This window comes from Cottoperca gobio, chromosome 4 (genome assembly GCF_900634415.1).
Source record: "Cottoperca gobio chromosome 4, fCotGob3.1, whole genome shotgun sequence".
In the NCBI taxonomy this organism is placed as follows: Eukaryota; Metazoa; Chordata; class Actinopteri; order Perciformes; family Bovichtidae; genus Cottoperca; species Cottoperca gobio.
Genome location: NC_041358.1, coordinates 18,822,782 through 18,845,382, shown reverse-complemented (window position 1 = coordinate 18,845,382; position 22,601 = coordinate 18,822,782). Strand labels below are relative to the sequence as shown.

At 39.9% G+C, this 22,601-nt stretch overlaps 3 protein-coding genes across 4 annotated transcripts; 2 read left to right on the top strand and 1 right to left on the bottom strand.

Annotated features, from left to right (window-relative positions):
• Positions 1 to 2,771: 2,771 nt before the first annotated feature.
• On the bottom strand, positions 2,772 to 4,798 carry fam43a (family with sequence similarity 43 member A). Its single transcript, XM_029428813.1, has one exon. It carries the CDS (start codon positions 4,587 to 4,589, stop codon positions 3,549 to 3,551), a length of 1,041 nt encoding a protein of 346 aa, XP_029284673.1. The 5' UTR covers positions 4,590 to 4,798; the 3' UTR covers positions 2,772 to 3,548.
• An 884-nt stretch (positions 4,799 to 5,682) lies between these two features.
• lsg1 (large 60S subunit nuclear export GTPase 1) lies at positions 5,683 to 13,577 on the top strand. Its single transcript, XM_029428880.1, has 14 exons — positions 5,683 to 6,079; positions 6,751 to 6,877; positions 7,373 to 7,493; positions 7,589 to 7,675; positions 7,864 to 7,950; positions 8,060 to 8,120; positions 8,246 to 8,422; positions 9,037 to 9,384; positions 9,993 to 10,094; positions 10,194 to 10,337; positions 11,233 to 11,356; positions 11,630 to 11,709; positions 12,619 to 12,795; positions 12,921 to 13,577. The coding sequence occupies exons 1-14, from the start codon at positions 5,981 to 5,983 to the stop codon at positions 13,116 to 13,118; spliced, it is 1,932 nt and encodes a 643-aa protein (XP_029284740.1). The 5' UTR covers positions 5,683 to 5,980; the 3' UTR covers positions 13,119 to 13,577.
• A 620-nt stretch (positions 13,578 to 14,197) lies between these two features.
• tmem44 (transmembrane protein 44) lies at positions 14,198 to 20,753 on the top strand. 2 transcript variants are annotated; one of them, XM_029429996.1, is made up of 11 exons: positions 14,198 to 14,521; positions 14,596 to 14,722; positions 14,799 to 14,889; positions 15,161 to 15,318; positions 15,655 to 15,741; positions 15,859 to 16,029; positions 16,323 to 16,484; positions 16,708 to 16,776; positions 16,862 to 17,002; positions 17,582 to 17,652; positions 20,479 to 20,616. In XM_029429996.1, exons 1-10 carry the CDS (start codon positions 14,337 to 14,339, stop codon positions 17,609 to 17,611), a joined length of 1,221 nt encoding a protein of 406 aa, XP_029285856.1. In that variant the 5' UTR covers positions 14,198 to 14,336; the 3' UTR covers positions 17,612 to 17,652; positions 20,479 to 20,616. The 2 variants fall into 2 exon arrangements, with proteins under 2 accessions (XP_029285856.1, XP_029285855.1); XM_029429995.1 differs by lacking the exon at positions 17,582 to 17,652 and having other exon boundaries at positions 20,479 to 20,753.
• The last annotated feature ends 1,848 nt before the right edge of the window (positions 20,754 to 22,601 follow it).

Sequence of the window (22,601 nt, the reverse complement as noted above, 5' to 3'; positions counted from 1 at the left end):
GTGAAGCTTTTTATAGGACTCGCCAACCGCTGGCTGAAATACATTAACCTTCTGTATCTGGATCTCATTTTAAATCCATGGTGGGAATGTTTTTTGTTTTCAGTGAATACCTCAGCATGGTCAATGGGATTGTGTCAGCTGGTGAAACACTGTCTGTGCAGATAACAAACCCCATATCCATCCACCTCCTCTGGGCAGCAGGGAACCTGTTTTCTACCTCCTCATGTCTTATTCAGCCCTATTAGTGTGCAGTGTCAGTGGTGGTGGTGTTAGTGAGAATAAGCCTGGTTCGGGGCTGGGGGAGCATCCCTGCATGCTGTGTAGAGCTGCAACGATTAGTCGACTAATTAATTGTTAACTATTTTGATAAGTGATTAAGTGTTAAAGTAATTTTTTATGCAAAAATGGCACAAAACAAATGCTGTTTTTAAGCCTCTCAAATATGGAGATTTCCTGCTTTTCTCTTTTTTTAAAGGTTTACGTACAACAATACGTCAATATCTGTGTTGATACCGTTCTATCTGACTGAGTGGCAAGAACTGTGTGGTATGTGCGTAGGTGTAGGTCTGTTGTTGTCTGTGAAAAAGAAGTGACAGTGGCAGGTTTTTTACATTTAGAGCAGTAAGAGAAGTGGTGTCACTGCAGCTACAGTGTGTCAAATCCCTCGCTGACCACAGATCACATGAGGAGAGGTGATTCTGTCTCTATGCAACTGTACGTCTCAGATATTACGCCTGATGTACTGGCGTTTAATAGAAGAAAGTAACCTACAGTATCACTTCCATTTAAAAACTGATATTTTAGTGAAGTCGACTAACGTGTGATACCACTAATGCAGTGCTTCTGGGTAACACTTTTCAAAAAGGTACACAACATTTTGTGAATTTTTCTAAACAGTTTTAACAATTTTGAAAAGTCCAACTGTCCTCAACTGTTTCATGGGACATCACAACTCCATTGCACGTCTGCAAAAGATAGTAACTCACCCAAAAACATTAATTTAGGCTTCAAAGCCTAGTTATTGTGTCAGTGGCCAATACCACCAAAATTAAAAGTTGTTTTGTCATCGTACGAGCCGTACTGGTCAAAATATTTAGATGTTTTTCCACCATGCCAGTCAACCTGTGAAATGTTCTTATATGCACGTCCATTTTGTTTTTTGTTGAAACTGACTGCTTACTGTACTATACAAGAAGGTTTAGTCTAGCTGAAGGATATCGTGTATCGCACTGAGCTTTTTAGATTGCGATTTCAACAGTGGGTAAAAGTTTACTGGGAAGAGTCAGCAATACTGTAGTACACAGAACACTCACTGTGTTTGTGTAACTATTGTTACATGTACTGTAAACAGAAACTTCACCTCAGCTAATTAGCCAATTCAGCAGACATCACAAACATTACACATGTATGTCTGACTGATTTTCATAATTGGATGAATCATCAGTTATTGAGCAAGTTGTTGACAATTGTACTCTTTTGCACACATGTGCCAAAACATGTGCAATTCTCTTGAATGAAGGAGATGTTCAAATCTGTTGTGAACAACAAACTAATTGTTGAGAGATTTTAACTCTCAATCAAGAATTGAGCCAAAGTGAATAAGAAAAACTGTAATATATGTGTGGTCTGAATAAGATGAATAAAACACAAAGAATCTAACTGTCTCTGATGTTTTATTAAGGAACTGATTTTAAGGATAATGATGTAGTAGTGAGGGACTACTTACTAAATACTATTATGTTTTTACTTTACTTAAAGGGACACAATAGTAGCTAATGTTGAAGTCATCAGTAATTATGAGTCGTTACTACTTTTGTGTCGTTCATCGGCTGGTTCAGAGTTGATCAGCAACGACTCATGAAAGAGGTTAGAGTGTTCAGTATGACCGATTCACAAAGTAATCATTACTCAACGAAACATTAATATAGAATCTCCCAGTTTGTTCTCGAGTAACGCATCTTTACTTTATAGTCCTTTATTAGGGAAGTTCTCATTAACGATTCATCAATTATCAATTTGTTCCTGATACGTTCCTCACTCGTTTCTCACTGAACTAATCATTAGCTACAATATGGAATTTTGTGTACCTAGTAAAGTGTTACCGTGTTCTGTTTTCAGTAAGTAGGGCAAACGTAAATAAAATGTACCTGCTGGTTCTGCTTGTATGATTCTATAGATACATCATGGCAGAAGCCTATATAGATTAACAGCACTTGTTCTTGCCCTTAAGAGATCCTCTGTCTCACCGAAGGACTACAGACGTAATAGCAATAAAAAAATACAGTCAGTATGTTGTTAAAAGATGGTACTTCAGCCGTCTTGTCATTACAGGACCCATGTGATGCTCTAACAGCTTGCTTGTGGTGACGTCCTAGCTTCCCCCGAGGCCAGTCAGAATGAATGGGCCTTCAGTACCTTAATTGAATAACTTCTACAGCCTGTTCCCTGAAAGCAATTTGGCGAAAAAGGACAAAGATCCAGCCAAGACTATTAAATGAAGTATATATATATATATATATATATATATATATATATATATATATATATATACACAACAGCACAGATACTCCAGTGCAAATGATAATACCTGTAGTCCATACAGCTGATAAATCTATTTCTGTGTTTCCTGCATCCATGTGACTTTTATTCAGCACTGCAAATCTGACCTCAATTTGAGCCTCTCAAGGTAAATCCGCGCTTATATTAAATAGCACCACGGAGGAAACATCGGCTTGTTTTCCAACACAAATCTACACATAAACATCCAACGATTTCATATAATTTCTTTTTTATTGATAATTCTATGAGGTTCACATAACAAACCACATTTTCTTTAAAAAATAACATATTTACACTTTTAACATCTTACTTTACATCACATAAAGGTGCTTTTCTTTTGCACAGCAAAGATAGGACATTTATGTTTCAGACAACATACCAACAAACATTATGTACATGTAGTGAACATAATACTTGGATGAATTCCACAACAGTGCAAAATAATGTAAATGAACAGGCAGTTACAAAAGCGCCCCGACAGGAAAATTAAGGATGCCTGTTTATACCCACTGAACCACGTAGGAAAAGAACAAAACGTGCTTTAAAACAGAATGTTTTTGGATCATGAAGAGCATCTTTCAATAGAAAAACGCCATTTTCAAGAGAGAGAGAAAACAAATTAGGTAAACAAGCTTGAGGATACAACAAATCCTCTTAAATAAAAGAGATGGAATTAGTGCCGTGCGTCCTGGGGCGCACTGGGATTGTGTCAGTTCAACCAGTCATCCCTCAAATGGGCACGCACTTGTCTTTCCATTTTTTTAACGTGCTGGCGCAATCTTAAAACGTCATTCAGTAGCCTTATTGTGTGTCAATGTGCAGTAATTGTTCCAGAACTTTTTTTTTTTTTTTACTGGATCCTCTCAATTAGTCATGGAGGCACAAGATAGGACAAACACTCTCCAATACAAGGACAGAGGAAATGTTTCTTGTGGAGAGACATCGTAGCTCAACAAAAGAGACGTGCTCAGGAATGCCTACAAAATTATTCAGGCGATTTCCTGCACTTTCACCTCCTCAAACCCATTAGTGAGCAGAGGGGGCTCCTGGTTGCTCTCTATGGAGGACTCACTCCCCGTGCTCTCTCCAGAGAGAAGTCTGGTGACTCTGAGGTCAGCTTTCAGTGTCTGCACGTCGTTTCCTATGCTCATCTCTCCCAAGTCATTAATAATCTGAGTCAACTCCTGTTTACCGTTAGCAACACAATCATCGTCCGTGTCAAGAATGTCCTCACACTCAAAGTGCATCGCTTTCTCCTCCTCCTCCTCTCCGACTAAGTCCTCTGTGATGGAGCCCAGTTTGGGCGCGCTCCGGCTGCGCTCCACCGGAGGTTTGTAGTAGCACTGTCCGTTCAGCAGCTTCCTGATGGGGACCAACGGGATGGTTTGTTCCCCTATGAGCTGCTGCTGCTGGTGTCTGGCATCGTCCCTCCGCTTTAGTCTTTTGAACTCAGCCAGGGCCGTGGCCGAGGTCTGGTACAGCAGCAGCGCCATAGCCTTTGCCTTCTCCGGCTTGGACACCAGCACTGCGTGGCAGCGCAGCATCACGGCCTTGTGCTTCATTTCGTGCCTGTAAACCCAGGCGAAAATCTTGGGTAGCCTCGGGTCCGCGACGCAGTAGGTTATCCGATGCAGCAAGTACAAGTGTCCCGGCCTCCTAGCCTTGTCGTCCACATGCACCATCCGGATGCCCTGCGAGCTGATGGTCAGCCTCATCTTGGTGCCGTTCTTGCCCATTTCGCTTTTCCCCCAGATCTTGCTCACCGCCACGTCCGTGCAGCCGTCCCCTTTGGACTGGATTGTGGTGGCATTCCCCAGGTAGAGCACCGTGTATGTCGGATCCTCGCTGGTGATCTTCACCTTTTTCCTCTTTGACTTGAACATGCTGCCCACCCTGTTGAGTGCGCTCTCGGGGCAGGACTTGGCAAATGAGGTGAGCGCAGAGTAGTTGAGGCTCACCGCATAGCCCTTCTGCTTGGACTGCTTGTCTTCCTCGATCAGGTCGAACTTATTCTTCTTCCAAGGCAGCATTTTATTGCTGTTTCCAATCAACAGCAACAAATTCTACTGAGAGAAAAAAGAAGCAAAAACTTTGTATTAACTACGAAATCCTAGATGTGTTTGAGCTACTCTATGAGAACTGAACGCTAAGACATCGTACTTCAACTGTTCTTCCTCTAAAGTGCTCATGCTCATTGTGGTGTCTCCCGTCCTATTTCTGTGCCGTTCAGAGAGCAGTATACTGCTGTAGGACGAGCTTCAATCACTATATACAGGGAGAAACCATTTGAGTGAGACTGTAGGGGGGGCTGAACCAAATGAGAATAGACATGTATCGACTGTGTTCATTGATACAAAACCTTCACGTTTGCCTGCTGCTTCTAAATAACTGCAGCATATTTTCAAATTAACTAATAACTATTCAACATAACTAATGCAAGATTAAATACAATCACCCTTAAGTGCAAAGTTATTGAGTCCCTATATATTTTAGTTAAATTACTGTAATTTTAATGTTTTGCTTTTCAAGTTATCTTAAAATAAGTAATTTTCCCTTTAATATATTTAGTGACATTTAACATGGAATTTAAAGTGTGTTATCTCTGTCACAATCACCATCAGCACCTTTGTATCTCATTTCAAATAAAAGAATTCAACAAATCAGAATCAGAATAAAGTTGATCACCAATTACATTTTAACTTACAAGGAATTGGCCTAGGTGTTTGGTACAGACAATAAACACAAATAAAAATGTAGGCAAAGTAGAAACAAATACAGTAAATATATGAAACGGATATCACAACATGAATACACATTGAGTAATGTAAAGAGAGTCATTCTGATACTGCTGTTTTATGCTGCCATCTTTTGGTTCACATCAGAAATGCTAATTAATTGTATGTGTGTTTGTGTAATATTAGAAGAGGATTTACTTGTTGCCTTGCGCAATATTAACTCTTGCTTTTTTAACGAAGCGTGTATTTATATTTATATATTATATATATGTATTGTAAAACTGAATTCGGTTAGGGATTAGGAACGATATCGGTACTGTCCCATTTTCTTCAGGGCACCTATGAGAGCTGTACAAACAGATGGACTGTGCCATAGCCACGTCATTGTAGATGCTGACATTAAAGCAGATATTATTCCGAGTTTTAAGGGGTTATTTGTTCAGATGTGGTATGGCAATTCATAACTAGTTAAATAAAGAATATTAACCAATATATCCGAGTAAGTGAGTTCGATCCGTCCGGATATGAGGCTCGATTGGCTTCTCCCACTTCCGCTTTTTACGACAACAACGTTGTTGCACATGGGGCACAGTGGCTAGTGATAGATAGCATTTTTGCCCCCATCCGATATATTATATTACAGCTTTGCGTGTCATATATTATACCACAGAACATCAGAAATTACGATGGGTAAGAAAAAGTCAAACGGACCAGGCGTACTGGGCCGATCTCTGATAAAGGAGAGACTCCAGGCAGGCCGAGGAAACAAGAGGGGCGACTCCTGGGTATGTCATGGCAATAACTAGCTTATAATAAACATGTTTAATCATATCATACAGGATAGTTATCTCGCTGTATATGTTATATTCGGAAGTTCACTGTCGGCGCTGTTTGAACTGCCACTGGACACATGGGGTTGTTGCTTGCGCCAAACTCCCTTAAGAAAATGTGATTTTTAACACTGCTTTGATGTCGTCAAAGTGAAGTACTTAAATTAATACCTATTCGTAATAAATGAGCTCCTGTGGTGAATTCGGCGTGTAGATAAATTATACACTAATATTTCTTAACCATTGTCTGTCAGCAGCTTACTGTTGTCCCATGCATATTCTTGTGCTCTTGCTGCTGTTTTGCTTTGCCTGTTTGTCTTACAGCTTGTGTATGTTCTCTTTTTTAAATAAATAAAAATACAGTACATTTTTCCATACAATAACAAGATTGTTGGAACTGGTTCATAGTGCGTCTACTATTACCCACGGTATGTTTTCATGCAAGACAAGTTGCAAACAAAGTAATCATGAGAACTGTTTTGGCACAACACAACAGAGTTACAGTATGTCCTCATGACAGTTATTGTGTATTGTGAATGCTTTTTTTCTGTTGTACTTACTGTAATCCTAGGTTTTTGTATGGTTTGTTATTAATGGTGGCCTTATTTGACCCTTTGCATTTTCAGATTCATACCAGTGAGCTGAATGATGGCTATGACTGGGGACGGCTGAACCTGCAGTCAGTGACAGAACAGAGTTCCATGGATGATTTTCTAGCCACCGCCGAATTGGCAGGAACAGAGTTTGTTGCAGGTCAGTTATACCTCACTTAACTCATGTGTAGTTCTTCGGTTGTATGTTGTATGTGTATGTTGTGGTCAAAGATTGTCACATTTCTTTACTTACCAAGCATTGCATAGTACTCATGGCTACAATTTAGGCCATGCCCTTCCACCGTTTTGTATGGAAACATCATATTAGGCTGAATGCAGATTAAATAGTTAATTGTTGAGTCTCAAACCAAATTCACACTGGGTTAAAATGGGCTTATTGCTCCCTTATAGTCGTAATGTCGTAATAGTCTCATCATTGAGCACATGGCCTGGTAGGTCACAGTGTGACTCGCCCTCACTGCTTGGAGGATCATAGATACATTGTTCCTGTGTTCTGGAGGAAGTTGGATTTTGGACAGCAGCTTCGAGAGTGCTTAAATATATATTTTATCTTAAATGTTCCCGTGTTATCCACGGCTTCTCTGTCATTTGATTCCGCTGCTGTCTCTGACTGTTTCTTGCTTCGTTTTCTTAGAGAAACTCAACATCAAGTTTGTGCCAGCGGAAGCTAGAGCAGGCTTGATAACAGCTGAGGAGAGAACCAGGCTGAAGCAGCTGCATGAAGACAACAAGCATTTCCTCAGAATTCCTCGACGGTAAGAAAAAAAAAGATCTAGATCATTTAATAAAATTCCTTTACTGTATGTTTTTATTTTATAAATTTTTGTCATATTTCTCTCTCAATTTTAAGACCCCACTGGGATGAAGGCACCAGCCGAGAAGCGCTTCAACTAGCAGAGAAAGACAGCTTTTTGGAGTGGAGACGAGCGCTTGCACAGTGTGTTTACAAAATATTACTCATCTTTGCTCTTACAAAGATTTTTTTCTTGTATGCCGTAGTGTTGTTAGTGCATGTTTACTGTTAAGGAACTGTGTACAAAATTAAGAACAGCATTTGTAATATGTCGTTACATCGGTGTATCATTATTAGTATCGCCAAACTAACTGCAAGTGTTTCCTCTAAAGGCTAGAAGAGGAGCAGAAGTTATTTCTCACCCCATTTGAGAGGAACCTGGAGTTCTGGAGACAACTGTGGAGAGTGATCGAGAGGAGGTATAAAACAAGCGCTGCATACAGCTGTCGGCTCACGCATGTCTTTAATGAGGAATGTGTTCTCCTTTGGTAATACTCAAGGCAAAACTGTTTTCGTGTCTTCCTGTAGTGATGTCGTCGTTCAAATTGTTGATGCCAGAAATCCTTTGCTGTTCAGATGTGCTGACCTGGTAAGTGCAATTAGTGGAGTTTTTTGTTGTTGTTGTAAAATAATCCAATTAAATAAAAGCATAAAACAGCACACTGTACAAAGGTGAACCGTACGGTTGACACTTTTCTGTTGTTTTGTTGCCAGGAGTTGTACGTAAAGGAGGTGTCCGAGCATAAGGTGAACATGCTGTTGGTGAATAAGGCCGACCTGCTGACCAGACAGCAGAGGCGAGTCTGGGCTAGATACTTCCAGAAACAAGGGATGAGGACAGTTTTCTGGTCTGCCCTGGCTGAGAGCGACAGACTGGATGCAGAGGAGAAGGTGAGGAGGTGGAGGATTGCCAAGCTATACCCTGAGCATTCTCTGTGAATTTAAATGCGTGTGTTAATACATTGATCTACATTTCTTGGGTGCAGATTTACACTCCCCCTCATCATGGGGGGGCTTGATGTGATCAGATTTTATAGTTTCAGCTTGTTTTGGAGGAATGCTTGTGAGTGTGAGTGGAGCTCTTTAGCATATTCAGATTTGCACATGCTGGATTTAAACCCAGCTGGAGCTGCAATAGTTAGTCGACTAATTGATTTGTCAAACGACAGAAAAAGAGTTGCAAACAATTTTGCTAATCGATTCATCGTTGAAGTAATCTATCACGTGAAATTGGCAAAAAATGCTGTTTTAGCATCTCAAACATGGAGATTTCTTGTTTTTCTCCGTTTTATATTAAGCTGAATGTCTTTGGGTTTTGGACTGACAAAACAAAACATTTAAAGACATCACCTGCGACTTTGAGAAACTGGAATGGACATTTTTTTACTATTTTCTGACCAAACAGTTAAACTAGAAAATAATTGGCCGATTTAATATATAATGAGAATAATAGTTAGTTTTAGCCCTAAACTCAGTATTTAAGTGCAAAATGTCTCTTCTCACAGGCCACGGAAGTGGAGGATCCAAAGTGTGTAGAGAGTGTAGAGAGTGACCCAGACGAGGAAGGACAGCCGGACAATGAAGATTTGACCCAAAAAGGGGCAGCTGGAGAGGAGGAGATGAAGACGGCAGAGGAGGATGAAGACCAGCAGGAAAAGGTAACTGTACAGGAGGAGGACTGGCACACCTGCTCAGAAGACGATTATGAAGAAGAGGAGGGAACTGCTGGTTCATCCAATAAATCCTCCTTCCACAACTCAAGCCGTCTGCTGCATATGGACGAGCTGCTCGCCGTGTTTAAGGCTGTACACAACGGGCCCAGGTGTAGAGAAGAACAACTGACAGTAGGACTGGTGGGTAAAAAGTTAACACGATACAGTCGCCTGCAAAATGACCATTTGTACATCAATTACTCACCCCGTGTTACATTTATTTTGTGAAGAAAATCTACATTTTCTTACAAGCCTCCATTCTTTCTGGACAAAGAACTTTAAATAAATAAGAAAAAGGAGAAAAATCTTGAAGCAAATATTAAAACGTTTACAATTTCTCACACAAGTCATGCAGTATAATCCACGTCTCATTTATCTAGTGCTTTGCTCACTACTTCCCAAACACGCAAGCAATTTGCTAAAACCTTACTCTTTAATAGACTCTCACAAAGACGAGTAGCACGCAAGCGTGAGTCTGTTTATCCGTGACGTGTTTTAAATAGAAGTACTACACTGCACGAGTTGTGTGAGAGTTGTTAAACGGGTGTTTCGATGTAGTTTTGCTGTTGGTGCCATTTACCTCCATTCATCAAGACCTTTTCAACGTTCAGGCATGCAGGAAAATCTTTACTACTTCCAGGTAACCAGTGGCGAGCAATTGATATACAAATGGTCATTTTGTGGGTGAAGTATTCCTTTAACACAGTCTGTGATCAAGTCACTATGAGTAAACTGTATAAACTCAACAGGTTGGGTATCCTAATGTGGGAAAGAGTTCCACCATCAACACCATCCTGAGGAACAAGAAGGTGTCCGTTTCAGCCACTCCTGGACACACGAAGCACTTTCAGGTACAGGACTTGCTCTTAAAACCTCTCGCTATGAATTCAAGTCATTCATTAACAGAAAGCTGATGTGTGATTGTTCTTACTGCCTTTCTTGTATCACAGACTCTGTATGTGGAGCCAGGCCTGTGCCTCTGTGACTGCCCAGGTCTGGTCATGCCCTCCTTTGTTTCTACCAAAGCTGAGATGATCTGCTCTGGGATCCTGTCCATTGACCAGATGAGAGATCACGTCCCTGCAGTCTCTCATATATCCTTTTGTATGCTGGTGGCACAGTGCCTGCAGAATCCAATTGCAGCTTCTTCTTTTTTTATACGAGTGTTGATGACTATTAAATGTGCTATGGGTACAGTTTATAACCTGCATTGTGAGAAACCGAAATTAGAATTTTTCATGATGGGACATAGGGAATTGAGTTAAAGGCCTTCATTAGCGGGAGCTGGAAGAGCAGAAATCTTCCGTCGCAGGAACCAAAGGGGTTTATGGGAAATGTCCTAATTCATAAAAATACAAGATATAGGTAATTGTCTGGAGTACGGGGTGTATTAATATTCTGACAGCGAACACCATTTTAGGTATAGCCAAAATCTTCTATTTTCTGGTAAATCAATAGTCTATATAAAATAACAACATGATAAAGCCTACCTTTGTATAATCCTGTGTGAATTATATACTTGACAAATAAAAAGTAGTGAGTATTTTCTCATTATATTTAGAACTTTAGTGCAACATGAACATACAACGATTTCAAGTGAAATTCTAAAGAATAAAATAAACGTTTCCATATATACACCGTTTGTTAATCGCATTGAACAGAGTAGTAATGTAAAGTTTGATTTGAATTCAGAAGAAGTAATTGTGTATGACGATATCTGGATATAGGATATGATTCCATTAAAAGACAATGAATGATTGTATTGAGTTATTACCAAACTTAACCATCCCATCATGTCGCTATGCCCCAGCATCAGTTGTTGATTTATTTACTGTAATTAATTCAACTTATCGAAATGAATTTTACAACAATATGTTGATGTTTTAAATGCCATACTTAGAATCTTAAACTTGAACACCATGAAGCTCACAGCCCCTCGAACTTAAAGTATTCCTTGGATGTCGGTTAAGTCCTTGACAGATTTGTCACATATGTCAGGTGATCCCTCGACATGTGTCAGAAGGCACCTACGGCATCAACATCATCCGACCACGAGAAGACGAAGACCCCGACAGGGCCCCCTCCTCTGAGGAGATGCTGATGGCTTATGGATGTGAGACTACCGGATATTTATTGTGTTTCTATAAAGAATAAGTTAACAATAGGCCAAGGCAGCTCTGTATGAAGATGAGATGAGAGAGCGATCAATCCACCTCATCTTTCATATCCAATATTAAAATGCATTTTATAGACCTATGTAATATTAGCCCACTTCATGTTAGCTTAGTTACTCTGGAATGTTTTTAATTTTTAACTGGTCTGTTAAATTGTTTTGTGTAAACTTTTAGGTAAGTATAAGGTTTATCATTGAGTTTCCCTGTTTCAGACATGAGAGGCTTCATGACTGCGCACGGCCAGCCTGATCAGTCCAGATCAGCCCGTTACATCCTGAAGGATTTTGTCAGCGTAAGTACCAGACCTGAGTCAGAACTGAAAAATGACATCCTCTGGTTTTAATGTTGCTTTTCCCTGCTGATGTAAAGGTGCGCTTGAATAGGGCATAAAACCGTCCATTGAGTACCAACATGTGTAGACAGTCTCTTTTTAAGTGAACATGTAAGGTTCCTCTGTGATTTAAGAGAATAAACAGAACAAGTTATTTTAAAAGGGACAGTTCACCCCAAAATCAAAAGTACAGAAGTTTCCTCTTACGTACTTTACACACCAGGAGCGTGAAGAAAAAACGACACGAAAATGCAAATCATTTGCAGGCGAATATTTCACATCAAAAACATTCATACGGGCAATGATGTGGTTTTGCAACACTTAAAAGGTCCAGGAGTAGGTGCACGCTTTCTTCTGTGTGGTGATATGGTTGGCGTTTGTAGTTTCGGTAGAAAGAAAATAGTTCCTACGTGAAAGTTACCAGGTCATTATTTCTGCAAAGTAACATTGCTGTCGAGTTTTTCAAATGTATATATATTTTTTTTTTTGCCGCTTTGAGCTCCACAAGCGGAGTTCCATCTTGTTCCATTATATTCTAGAGAAAGCAGACATCTCTACGGCCTGTATCTCCAACACTCGGCATCTCACACAAAACCTAGCTAGTTTGATAAATGCCTCTACAGGTAAGAGGAAAAATAAGCATTTTTGATTGGGGTGAACTGTCCCTTTTTTTTAATCTACTGGAAGCCACAAGTCTGTTAATTCACCTGCAGTATCGCCTATAATAATCGCTTTATGTTTAAAAAGACAGCACCCGGGGCCTTTGACCATATAGCTGCATATTAAAGTAGTTTGTTTTATTAATGAATGATACATTTAAATATGTGCATCCTGAATAATCTTCTCCCTAACAACGTTGACCCCTTGCAGGGAAAGCTTCTGTACTGTCATCCTCCTCCACATATTGATGCCGAAGACTTCCAGCCGCAGCACAGCAAGTTCCTGAAAAAAGACTTTGACTGCAGTGACTTCTCCTCCACAACACCAAACAACAACAACAAAATTAGGAGAATTGAAAATGTGGTTGACAAGAACTTCTTCCATCAGGTACAGTTCATATACAGTCCTCTTATTAGTAATACAAATGCCTTTTAATAGTAGTTATTAGTTGTCATTAAATAAAAAATCTGTAAAATGAAATGCTTGAGTATTAATGGGATCTCTATTTTCAGGCGAATGTGCGGGCGCTCTCCAAGGGGGTTCAGTCTGTTATGGGCTACAAGTCAGGCAGCGAACCTGTCCCTCCAGGAAAACCTGACCCTCCAGGGAAACCTGAATCAGAGATGGTAGCGGGGAAACCCTGGAAAAAACACGGCAATAAGAACAAGAAGGAAAAAGTACGCCGTCTTAACAGGCATCTGGAGGCCTGACGGATCTGAAATTAAAGCACTTTTAATTACAGATAATTTCAGTAGGAATGGAAAAAAAACCCTTTACTACAGTTCACACGATGTGATTCCAAAGGAATTAATGCTGAGCAGTATCTGTAGATAGATGCAGGCTCTTTAATCCTGTGAGTATGGACGGGTCAGGCTTTCTCCATGTTAACAAATTAGGTGCATAATCTGTCAAAGTCCTGTTGGTGCAATGCATTCCATCAACTGGATCACCAGATCTCACCAGTTGCTCACCACAGTGTTCAGAAGGGGTTGAATTTTATAAAATGTTGAACAGGACTTTTTTTCCATTTAGAAGGTGTTTCAAAAGACTCGTCTCAAAGGCTACATTACACAGATAAATGACTGTATGTTTGATACTGCATTTATCAATATACACTTGTGATTAATGTAACTAAAATGGATTATAAAATAAATTGAGTGTTTTCATGATATTGCGTCATTTATTTACTTCATTTTCTACGAGGTTATGTGGTTGATGCTACACAGTGCAACGGTGGAAAGTATTATATTTGGAATATTCAAATGATCTACGATGGCATATGCATTCATATAGGGGTCCATCTCTTAAAAAAGTATAAGAATGTACATTATCCCTATTTTAATATCAGCATTTTATGAAATGACTAATATAAAAAAAGATAACCCATCATGTTTAGAAGTAGCCTAAGCTAAATTCACAAAAACTCATGAAATACAATGTAGAATTGTTCATTTAATGTTGGGAAATATAAGAGTTCTGGCAGTCCTAAAACATTACGATTTTATCTGGATGTTGTTTTTTGTTAAAGGGGGAATATAGCACCCAGATTAGCAGGAAATTGACCGTGTTAATTTATTATCAGAGATATAAACAATTCCATGCTTTCCCAGTACGCACAGCTTCAAGCCAACAAGAGAGTAATGGCACATGTTGATCTCCAACTGAATGATAAAACACAACCTTTGTTTGTATTTTATCGATGCATTAGTTTCAAATTGACCTTCAAAAGTGAAACTTTTTTTTGTTTTTTCCCCCACACCATCCAGTATTCCTTAAAGTACCACAGCCAGGTGAGCTCCTCCCTGAATTAAGCCGTCGCTTCCATTATTCTCCTGAGCGTCTGGCGGGAGGGCTGGCTGCGCAGGTGCTGCATGGATTAGTGTTTGTATAGTAACACGACATGTGAAGTGAACATATGTGCAACTAATATGGGGCCACGTATATTGACCCCAGAGGGTCAGACAGGAGGAAATCCAAACACTTTTCTCTTCAATTTGGTTGAATCTTGCCTCGATACAGTCACCACCTGCTTCTCTCATTGCGCAGACAAACTGTGCGTCCCCATCGGTCTCAGCTCTCTATCTGCGCTGCTTTTACTGCTGTCATGCTTTCTGTAAGTAGTCCTTGCATTTGTTCCAGTTATTTGTTGAAAAAGGATTAGCATTAAACACGTGTTAACTCTTTAAGGCTCGTGTATCAGAGGTGCACACTTCGGGGAGGGGATCCGGGAGAAACCATCATTTTCCTCTACAGCCTCCTCGGTAACATGTGCAGCACAATCGGAGCCATTCTGTCCAGACAGCTGCACATTCAGGTAAAATAGTTAATAATCATGTTTTTTTTTTAAAACGTGCAGTAATAATAACTTATTTCTTCTCCCTCCTGTGTAGATTGTGTTGGGGGCATTTGCTGCTGCTATGGATGTAGTCAGTTTTATTTCTTGCTGCTTGCCTGTGCTCCTGTGCTGGAACTCAAAGGCAGGTAAGTTAAGAGAAATGGCATATCGCAACAATAATAAAAAACCTTATCATTCCCAAACAATCTGCCAACTATACACTGGTCAAACAAAGGAGTAAAGTAGAACAGGTGTTTTTAGTATTAACACCCATGGCCACACCTTTCAGGCAAAACAGTAAGGAGACTTATCAGAGACGCTCTACAGATAACCAAACAAATGAATAGAGGATGTGTTACAACTGTGTCCAACTGCAAACATGTCCTCTTGTGTCTCTCTGTGTGTGCTCTCTTTCAGAAAGGAGACTGAGGGTGATGAGGGGGCGGAGGAGGCAGCACCTCCTTGCAGTGTGTGTACTGATAGTGGTTGCAGGTGGTTTCGTGAAGGACATGGTGGCCCACCGCCCAGCAGATGGGCCTCTCAGCGGGAGGAGACTGCTGCATGCCACCTTCCAAGTAAGAACACACCATCACTGTGGCTAGTTGTAGTCCTTTTTTAGTTGTACAACACGGTGTAGTTTGGGGCTGCAACTAATGATTATTCACTTGATTAAATGTTTGGTCTGTTAAATAGGGAAACATGTTCATCCATGTTTTTCAAAGTCCAAGGTGATGTCTTGTCGAAAACCCAAAGATGCATTTACAATTGTATTGATTGGTGGAAAGTACTGAAATAACATTATATTGCATTTGACTGTGCATCTACATATTGCAAACACTTCAACACGTCTAAATATCATTGCCTCGTTTTGTATCTGACAATATCACAAGTTAAAACTGTTCCTCCAACAGGACCACACTGAATTCCTGGGTTACATACTTGGCCTGCTGTCCTTTGTCATTGCCTGTACCTCCAGGTTCCCCGCACTCTTCAGAGCAGTAAGTGACAAACTGTACATGAGTGTCTTGGTGTCAGAGCCACTTCCTTCTGCTTTCACAAAATTGCTCCCGGTGTTAAATCGCTTTTTAAATAATGCATTTACTTTCTCCCTTTAGTACAGAGGAGAGGTGTTGACATGTGCCTACATGGTCTCTGGACTGATATGCTCACTGGCTGATGCCCTCTATGCTGCTGCCATACTCCTGTACAGCACTCGGTTTGAGTTTCTTTTAAAAGTCATGCCGTGGCTGCTGTCAGCAATATGTTGCGTCACCCTGAACCTTCTTGTATCCTTATATAGCAAAGTGTGATCTTACTCGCTCTGTCAGGGCTTTCACCAGCTTCCAGGTACTGAACTCTCTGGTAACTTTTTTTCAGCGGCAACAGCGATTGACACTGATAAACAGAAAGATCAGCACAAACAGAAACCCAAAATAACTTACAATGCTGCACACAATGTTGCAATCTCTGGGAAATAACGTGCAGTGCAATTTGGATTTAAATGAGCTCTTGAATGTATGTGAATTGTACTGATTTCCAACCAGGTGTGATCTGTTGACCTTTAATCCAACCTCGACAGATTCTTGTTATCCACTGGTGGAAGAAAGGAACCAGAAATCAGCTTGTAAGTTTCTCTCCAGACACGGAGAGCCTTTTAGGTGACCCGGACATCCCCACTGAGGATAATGCTGTTATGAAGAGACAAAGAAAACAGCAAGTTCATTCATCAGCACGGACAAAAGTATGTTTTCATACTTCATGTTTAAGGTCCCATTTGTTTTTCTAATCCCTAGGAATTGTACAGGAAGCTGTGGCTCAATGAGATTTCTGGAGTAAATAAAGTACTAACTAAGTGATTGTTTTATATTTCATATTTATATTTCACATACTTACTCGTTAAATCAATGCTATTGTTTTTTTCTGTCCTGGTTTGAGCATGATTCTATTAAACCTTTTCTTCAAAGGCAAAACATATCCAGAAGATGACTGAGATGGGCCGTTACATGGATGTCAGTGTTCAACCTGCAGGAAAAGTAAGTGAAGAAGCTTTGCTGGAACAGACCGCACATGTTGTGCACCATTCTTGCTGTGGAACATGTGGTTTTTTTGTTGTTGCAGATATGCCTTAAGAAAGTGACGTTGTCCAAGGAGGAGGTGGATGACCGGCCTCTCAACAGGACTGTGCGAGTGATGGGAGTCGACAGTTTCTGCTCCTCAGATGCATCGTGTGACTCTTCACCGGTTAGCTCTGATCTAGAGGTGGGTTGGAGCCCTGTTTACCCCTGTTGGTGAGCAGTAGGACAGTTTACTACAAACTTAAGTAAACTGTTCAATCCAAAAGAAATGATTTAATTAATACATTCAAAGCAAAATACTCAGACTGTAGTCAACAACTGCACAAACAATGGTTGTCATTGTTTCTTTAATCAACAACCATATTAAACCTTCTGATTTTATGTTTAGCCAGTAATAACCTCATTTTATTTCAATCAGCAGTCTAGCAATAGTAACTCATCAAATGTATTTCCTGCTGTCTTGAAATTGTGTAAAAAATATTTATTCTGCAATCATTACTCGGGAATAGTGTTGACTTTTTGTAGTTGTGGATACTAAATACATTTTTAATCTCAGACTCAAGCCTGTCAATTACTAAAGCTATGAAGTGTACTTCTCATAGTGTGCCAGTAGGTGGCGACATCATCTTGACATGTGTGTAGCATGTCTACTGTGAAAGTATGAATGAATATAACTGGGTGTTTGACTGCTGTCCTTGTGTGAACTGCGTGATAACATGAATCTGTTCAATATATTTCCTTTTTGTATGGGCTTATCAAACAGGTGTTTCCTGCACAGCACAGAAGTTCATGAAGAGGCTAAAGTCAAGACATTGCAATTGACGTACTTAAAGGGTATAAAGTGCACAATCTACTTCTACCTCCAGTATCTATATACCTCCTGTATGTAAGGACTATCCCTGTGAGATGAGATTAGATTTATTCCCTCACTTATTCATTATAGGACTTAATAATGAGCAAATGAAAATCCAAGTTGTAAGGAGAAGTAACCGTCAGGTCCGACAGGCCAGGATTTTGTGCTGCTGTATACTTTTCACATGTGACTCTGAGGGAAGTAAGTCAGACAGTCATTAGAGGTTCTTTTAAGAAGACAACGGTCAGCATACTCTTTTAGGATTGATGAGTCAAACTCTATAGAGAGACCCGTGTGTGCGTGGGTTTGTGGGTAAAAGTGTATGGGAAGAATATTTGTGAGAAGCAGGGTTTCTCTTCTAACTGGTGATTTTTGAAGTAAAGTGAAATGTGGCTTCATCTGCAGTGTACAAATGTGCCCAGAATTAAATATTGTCTACACAGCAAAAAAAACAGTCTTGTTTTTAGAGGACAGCTCACATTTATATAAACTCCACTCCTTTTTTAAAAGGCATAGTTTGAGCTTGCAGGGAGAGTGAAATTACAAGCGCTCGCAGCCACAAGAGAAACTCCCTTAAACAGTAAGGGAGCCTGCTGTGGAAAGCCAAACTATGGAGGATGTAATTTAATCAGAAACAAAGGCATATGGTGTGAGCACAAACAATTGCATCTTGATACGTTCACCAAACAGGAAAAAGCAAATGACACAAATGCCCTTAGTATACGTAAGTAAAATACCTTTTTAACAAAGTGTACAAAATGTACTCTGTGTACATGTTGTATGAGGTAAATCATAAAACTTCTCCCCTTTTAACTTGAGCTAATGGTTTGTTTGCCCCGAGCACTAAGGAGCTTCCAAATATTGAGTGTTTTGGATGCAGCTCAGATTACATATTACATATCTGTAAACTCTTGATAATAACTGCTAACTTTTTCTGATCAATACTGAAAGAATCCCTAGTCTGAAGTCTTTCTAAACAATGACGACCGCAGGTAAATTCATAGATTGACCCCTTGCCTCTCTGGAACTGTTTTCCACTTGCTAGTTATAATTAACAGAAGCTGTTTACTTGGTGATTTAATGGAAAGATCATTTCCACAGTATCTAATGTTTAATCTCCTATACACAGAACTCCAGATGAGTTCAAGACTGTTCATTGAAAAGTGTCGCTTTTTGTTTGGTTGTAAAACTTTTCCACTACACTAAGTGCAGAGGTCACTCAACTGTAAAATATTTCGAAGCAAGCGGAGGACGGAGGGGAAGAAATCGCAGTGTTGGGGAACGATTTTAGATGTATTTACATATAACTTAAATTAAAATGTTGTCTGCGTCTCATGAAATCCCCATAATTGCTGATCATGATAAAACCACACAACATTTTGGAGTGCGCTGTTTGGACACACTGAGCAGTCAGAGTTCACTGCAGCCAGCAGTTTGAATTGTCTATTGTGTTGTGTGTTTCTTGCACATTTCTGCTGAGCGCCGCTGAGGTGGCGGTGAGGGAGGGGGACGACGACTGAGGGGTACAGCGAGGGTTGGAATTGTTTGAGATTTGCCTTTCGGCCCAATTGTTCTCCTGTAAAGAATCTTTGATTAAAGACCAGCACTGGGTTGGGCCTGTCTGCCTAGGAAGTAGTACAAAATGGTTGCATGTCTATAGGGGGCCAGTGTTACCCTCTCTGCTATTTTGGGAGATGTTTATAGTCTCTTGTGTGATGCCTGCTGGCCAGGAATTACCTCTGTGTGTGAGCAAGTCTAAGCCTTTTGCATTCATGACATTTAGCTGATACTCTTACACAACATGAGTCATAAAAAAGTATTTAATTTCAGGATTTCTAACGTTACAAATAACCGGTGTTAAATGTCATAAAGTCATCGCAAATATTCTTGTGCTCCAGAAATGATTAGGCAAGACAAAGAAGTGCTAGATGAAGGGTATTTGCAGCCTGGATAAAGTTGAGAGGGTGTCAGCAAACTGCAACCATCATGAGACATGATTTGTCAAATGAGCAAAACAGCCTAAAACATATCCAGGCCTTAAAGGAATAGTTTGGATGTTTTAAAGATGGGGTTATATGAGGCACCTATCCCTTTTCAGTGTATTACCTACAGTAGATGGCAGTCGGCGTGCCCCCAGTGAGAAGAAACAGACCGGAGTACCAGCAAGGAAGCTAAGCTGTGAACAGTGGCATCAGCTAAATGTATTTTAGCCACCCTAAATAAAAGGCTCACCTAAAGAAATCAATACCCTATATTTAGAATATTTTCATTGCTTTTACCTTGCTGTCAGGCAGCCCTTCTTTTTTTTTTTGAAGAGGATCTGAAGCAGTTGTCTATGCTCTCTTCAAAGCCACCAGACTTCATTGATTTAAAAACACAAATTTGAGTAGTTTTTGTAAATAGGTTTGGCAAGAGCATAGATGACTGCTTCAGATACCTGCCGTAAAAGGCTGGTAAAGCAGTGAAAATATTGTTTACACTTATTCAGATTTTTGTTTTGATGGGCCTTTCTTTTAAGTGGCTAAAATATGTTTTACTGTAGGTTATACACTGACTGGACAGGTCTAAGTACCTCATACACCCCCCCCCCATTTAAAAAAAGGAACTATCCCTTTTAATGTCTTCTTTATAGCACAATTTGTTTTTTATGTTTCCCAAGACGCATAATGGAATAAGTGAATAGCTACAGGGATGCTTAATAAGTTATTAAGGTATCATGACTCCTATCTAAGCTTTGTAAAATAGGACTCATCATAATTTATCTGTAATTCTGCATAATAATATCTTGACCTGTCCATATTTTCCAGTGGGATTTTGAAGCGGCAAATGCCCAGTGGAGTGAACCAACTGCAAATAAACAGGAGGGGGATGAATTTCCACCTCAAGAGTGGCCAACAAACCCCAAACCCTTTGACATCTGCGCCTGTGCCATGTTTGGCATCCAGCAGAAAACTTTGTCTGGTAGAGAAGAGGAAGAGGTGCAACTTTAGGCAAATTGACAAACGCATGTAATTGTCAATTTTCTAATGTGAAACACATCTGGTGCATTAATTTAAGGGAAAATAAAGAGTGTAAACACTGACCTGTCATCTGTTTTGTCTTACATTTTAGCGAATGTGTGTGTAATTAACTATATTTCTCACCACCTCAACAGGCCAGTGCTGCTAAAATGACGGTGGAAATTGCAGGTCTTTCGGTTGTTGTTTTGCATTCTAGTTGCATTGTGCAGCTTTGTCTTATTAACTTTGGCTTATGGTTTAACTATGTCAAAACTCTGTCCTGACTACATTCATCAAGCCCTCTGAGAACAGAGAAAAGTTCTCCCCTAATAAAACAATATTGCGACCCTGCTGCCTTGCAGGGTTATTGGGTCATATCCTGTATTTTGCTAGTTGACCCGGGTTATCAGGGCTGGACTGGGAAAAGGCCCGGTGGAGCAGATAAGCCCCAGACTAGACGGCCAGGGTTCCGCCGTCCTCTCAATCATCTCTCGGAGCTCTGTCCATCTGCCTGCTCCTGGGCTTTAGACGATGATGCTGGAGCAACACACCAGGGCATTTTTAACTGAAGGAACATCCTTAAACCTGATAACAGAACAATACACAGATTAGAGTAAAGTTATGGAGCACATTTCACTCCTCCCTCTTACATTTCCTCAAGTGATATGCCCGTCTGAGACAAATGACTGGGAAACAACTAATGAAGTGTAACAGAGCAATTGCTGATATCAGTAGTAGAAATTAATGTAACTTAACACCTTGTTTGGCGTGTAAACATGACATTATGGGCCGGGCTGGGAGACAATTCAATAATATTGTTTATTGAATATCGCCATCAGATTATATGATTTTATTTATATTTTATGTTTTATGTTATGTGATTTTTGAGCAGGAGGTTTTTGTTTGGCACATTTATATACATTCGTCATGCCATGAAATCCCTATTATTTAAATCTTAAATCATTTAATGTATTACTTATTTAATCTTTAATACATCTAGGATGTGATTAATTAACCCACAATGAAACGCCATGCAGTGCTTCCTGCTGCTTAGGCGATGTAATGTTGCTGGTGGATAAGAATGTATTCCATGTAGTGAAGAGGCCTGAAATCTGAGATACAGAATAACATCAATCATTACACACATAGTGGATGTTTAACTGGAGTTCATATTGCAAAATATTAATGCTAAACTTTACTGGGGGCATTATTTTTGTAATAGCTTGGTTGTACACCTGAGAACTTCAAATGTTAACCATCTTGGAAATAGACCTAAACATAAGTTGCTGTTTTTATCTGTTTTATTATACAGATCCAATAAACAAAATAAATAAATTATGTCATAATGATTGCTGAGCTAGCATTGCTCCATCTCTGGGCCTCATCTCTGTCCATTCTGAGACTGGGACAAAGGAAAACAAACTGCTTGTCCCACATAAAAAGTTGGAATTCTGTTTGCAGAAGTGATGAAGAGCACGGATTAGCACATCTGAAGCAGCAGTGGGGAGCGGTCTTTTCTGTTTTTCTTGGCCCGTGCGTCAGTGATCGCTCCACTGCAGAGGACATAGAAGACACCAGATGATTTGAGCCTGCAGGACATTTTGTCCACCTTGCAGGGGGGAGAGCAGTGAGAGAGGAGATTGTTCAGGAGTAACACAAAATACTGAATAGTTGCAGTGAGTGAGCGAGCAATAAATCATAAACTGAAAGCTGATTAATGAATACCTAGTTGTTACTGAATAACTCTAAATAAAGGATTATATACTAGTGAGTTGTTTGAGAACTTTGTAAAGATTTCTTATCAGAGATAGAAATAGTCCGGGAAAACATGGAGTTTAAAACCTGTAGGCACCAGACACTTTTGAATGCATTATGGGAAATGCACCATCTAGTCTAGGATGTAGGATATCTTAAACGCTGCTGCTTTGGTT